The sequence below is a fragment of the Arachis hypogaea genome, chromosome 6 (genome assembly GCF_003086295.3).
Source record: "Arachis hypogaea cultivar Tifrunner chromosome 6, arahy.Tifrunner.gnm2.J5K5, whole genome shotgun sequence".
Classification (NCBI taxonomy): Eukaryota; Viridiplantae; Streptophyta; class Magnoliopsida; order Fabales; family Fabaceae; genus Arachis; species Arachis hypogaea.
In genome coordinates, this window is record NC_092041.1 from 80,604,627 (window position 1) to 80,608,341 (window position 3,715).

Here is a 3,715-nt window from a genome sequence, read left to right on the forward strand (position 1 = left end):
TATCTCCAGAAAGATCATTCTACACTATTATAAATACACTAGAGCACCCATGTATAACTCATACTCTGATTCTACAAAAAACTTGCTTAATACCCTTGCTAACTTAAGCATCAGACTCCCTTACAGGTACCACCACCCTCTGGTGTCAAAGGATCAACAGCATTGCCAGTCCAACAAGTCGGACACGACAGCTCCGACTGCCACGCAAAAGCCGGACCCGTCATCTCCAATCAGTATAGAAGATCTCGTCCGAGATCGACCTATAGTTTTAGGTAACCCTCGGAACAACCTCCATGGGAGTGCATGAAGCCAACATCACTTATCTTGTCAATGATTATTTCCGGAGAGAAAATGCCGGGGAACAACATAGATGTATACTTACAACCTCTTATCAAAGAGTTAAAAGAGTTGTGGCATGATGGTGTTCAAACCTTAGATAGGTTCAAGAATGACATGTTTACATTGTGAGCAGCATTAATGTTGACAATTAGTGATTTTCTAGTCCTTGGTAACTTATCTGGGTGGAACGTACACAGTAAATATGCTTGTCCCACATGTAACTTCAACACTGATTCATATAGATTAAACCATGGTGGCAAATGGTGTTTTTTCGGGGCATCGCCGTTTCTTAGAAATGGCTCATAAGTTTAGGCTAAGTCGTGCAAAATTCAATGGAAAAGTTGAGTTGAGGGATACCTCAGCAGTACTAACAGGGTCAGAAATATTGGAACAACTTGAAGGCATCAATGTTTCATCTGGGAAGGAACTACATGTAAGTAAAGGTAAGAAGACACGACAAATAGTTGTTGAAGAAGATGATGAATCGGGGATGTGGAGGAAGAAAAGCATATTTTTTATCTTCCTTATTGGGAGTCTAACTTATTACGCCATAATTTAGATGTTATGCACATTGAAAAGAATGTTTGCGACGATATGTTATACACTTTGCTCAATGAGACCGGAGGGTAAAAGGATAATCTCAAAACTCATAAGGATCTTAAAGAAATGGGTATAAGGAAAGATTTATGGCCAGATGAAAATGGGTGATATCATCCATCTTTGTTCACAGTGTCAAATTCCATGAAAGATGTATTCTTGCTTACTATAAAGAATATTAGAGTACCAGATGGTCTCTCGAGTAATATTTCACGGTGTGTTGACCTGAAGCAAAGAAAGTTCCCTGGATTGAAGAGCCATGATTGCCACGTCCTTATGCAGCAACTATTACACATTTCCATACGTAATGTGCTACCAGATAATGTTACTACAGTGCTAATAGAGTTGTCTTCATTCTTTCAACAGTTGTGCTCTAAAAGCTTAAGTCTTATAAAACTTGAGAAGCTTCAACCTCAAATAATACTTACCCTTTGTCATTTAGAAATGTTGTTCCCTCCTTCTTTCTTTACAATCATGGTTCATTTAACCTGTCTTCAAGTTGATGAAGCAAAACTTGGAGGACCAGTACCCTATAGGTAGATGTATCCTATTGAGAGGTAAATATCTCTTTTCAATCATTGTTCATTTAACCTGTCACTTAATTATATCTTGCTTACAAAAGCCAATTATACAAACTAGGTATTTAGGACATTTGAAGTCCTATGTACGAAACAAAGCTAAATCAGAAGGTTCTATAGCTGAGGGATACGTGGCTGAAGAAGCTCTTACATTTTGCTCTCGATACTTAAAAGGGATTGAGACAATATTTGATAGGCCACCACGTGTTGATGATCGTCCGGATGGTAATTACAGTACACATGTTTATTCGCTTTTTCCACAAATGGGTAACTCTAAGGGAGCTTTCACAGTATTTGAGTTGTCACCTATGGAAAAAAACAAGCACATCGCTATGTGGTTCTAAATTGTCCATATGTCAAACCGTTCATTGAGCAAGAACTTAAGGATTTGCGTACATATTTTTTATTTACTTGAAAATAGTTGTTTAGTTAGAGTTAAACTTTCATATCTGATAGTGACTTCAAAGATTTTGTACAAAGACGATCTAAAGGTAGAAGGCCTTCAAAAGTAGAGATAGAAAAAAGAGCCAATAAAGATTTTGTTACTTGGTTTCCTACGTAGGTAAATAGAAAAGTGATCATTTTTTGCTAATATTGAGCAGTATCTGTGGATATAATAACTAATATGTTGTTCTATCATAATAGCTTATGAACCCAGACATTATGAATTCTATGCATGAGGATTTGAGATACTTAGCAAGGGGTTCATCACGATATGCCAAGAGGTTTTCTACATTTAGTATCAATGGATTCTCCTTTCAAACTACTAATCGATACAATGGGTTAAAGACACAGAATAGTGGAGTTTTCTTAATGTCTTCAACTCCTTGTGTTGCTAGCACTAGTGATGCTAATGTTAAGAATGCTAATTTGTCATATCATGGAAAATTAGAAGATATTATAGAACTAAATTACAATAGTCGATTTCGGGTTACTTTATTCAAATGTAAATGGGCTGACACCACTAGAGAACGGGGCTGTATAAAGGATAGTTGGGATTTTACTTCTGTTAATTTCTCACGAGTAATACACATTGGTGACCAAGAGGAGGATGATCCATATATTGAAGCCTCACAAGCTCGAATGGTGTATTTTGTCAATGATGAAGTGAATAAAGATTGGAGTGTTGTCGTACATTTGAAGCCAAGAGACTCATATGATATGGGGGGAAAAGAAGATGATGAAGTGGTGCATGAAATTGTGATATCTAATAATAGCATTTAACTTGGTATGCGCATTTACTAACTCAGCATTTTCTTCACAACTCCGCACAACTAACTAGCAAGTGCCCCAGGTCTTCCAAGTAATAAACCTTACGTGAGTAAGGGTCGATCCCACGGAGATTGTTGGTATGAAGCAAGCTATGGTCATCTTGTAGATCTCAGTTAGGCGAAGAATAACTGGTTATGGAGTTTTCGAATAATAATAATAAATAAACATAAAATAAAGATAAAAATACTTATGTAGATTATCGGTAGAAATTTCAGATAGGCGTATGAAGATGCTGTGTTCCTTTTGGATCTCTGCAACATACTGCTTTCATACTTTCAATCCTTCTTACTCCTTTCCATGGCAAGCTGTATGTAGGGCATCACCGTTGTCAATGGCTACATCCCATCCTCTCAGTGAAAAAGGTCCAAATGCTCTGTCACGGCACGCGTAATCATCTGTCGGTTCTCGATCATGTCAGAATAGAATCCATTGATTCTTTTGTGCTTGTCATCACGCCCAACAATTGCGAGTTTGAAGCTCGTCACAGTCATTCAATCCCTGAATCCTACTCGGAATACCACAGACAAGGTTTAGACTTTCCGGATTCTCATGAATACCGCCATCAATTCTAGCTTATACCACGAAGATTCTGATTAAGGAATCCAAGAGATATGCGCCCGGTCTAAGGTAGAACGGAAGTGGTTGTCAGTCACGCGTTCATAGGTGAGAATGATGATGAGTGTCACGGATCATCACATTCATCATGGTTAAGTGCAACGAATATCTTAGAACAGGAATAAACTGAATTGAATAGAAAATTGTAGTAATTGCATTGAAACTCGAGGAACAGCAGAGCTCCACACCCTTAATCTATGGTGTGTAGAAACTCCACCGTTGAAAATACATAAGTGATGGTCCAGGCATGGCCGAATAGCCAGTCCCCATGGTCTAAGAACTAAACGTCCAAAGATGTGGTCAAAGACTATATT

General features: G+C 38.0%; 1 protein-coding gene across 1 annotated transcript; it reads left to right on the plus strand.

Moving 5' to 3' along the window:
• The first annotated feature begins 589 nt into the window (after positions 1-589).
• LOC112805651 (uncharacterized) lies at positions 590-2,738 on the plus strand. The gene is made up of 4 exons (XM_025848003.1): positions 590-782; positions 1,070-1,461; positions 1,559-1,804; positions 2,160-2,738. Exons 1-4 carry the CDS (start codon positions 590-592, stop codon positions 2,736-2,738), a joined length of 1,410 nt encoding a protein of 469 aa, XP_025703788.1.
• Positions 2,739-3,715: the final 977 nt, after the last annotated feature.

What these genes read in the sequence shown, in the direction of transcription:
- LOC112805651 (XM_025848003.1), top strand. Translation starts at nt 590, where the DNA reads ATGGTGGCAAATGGTGTTTTTTCGGGGCATCGCCGTTTCTTAGAAATG. An exon ending in GGAACTACATGTAAGTAAAG is followed by an intron (nt 783 to 1,069) that starts GTAAGAAGACAC and finishes CTTTGTTCACAG; the next exon opens with TGTCAAATTCCATGAAAGAT. An exon ending in AAGCAAAACTTGGAGGACCA is followed by an intron (nt 1,462 to 1,558) that starts GTACCCTATAGG and finishes TGCTTACAAAAG; the next exon opens with CCAATTATACAAACTAGGTA.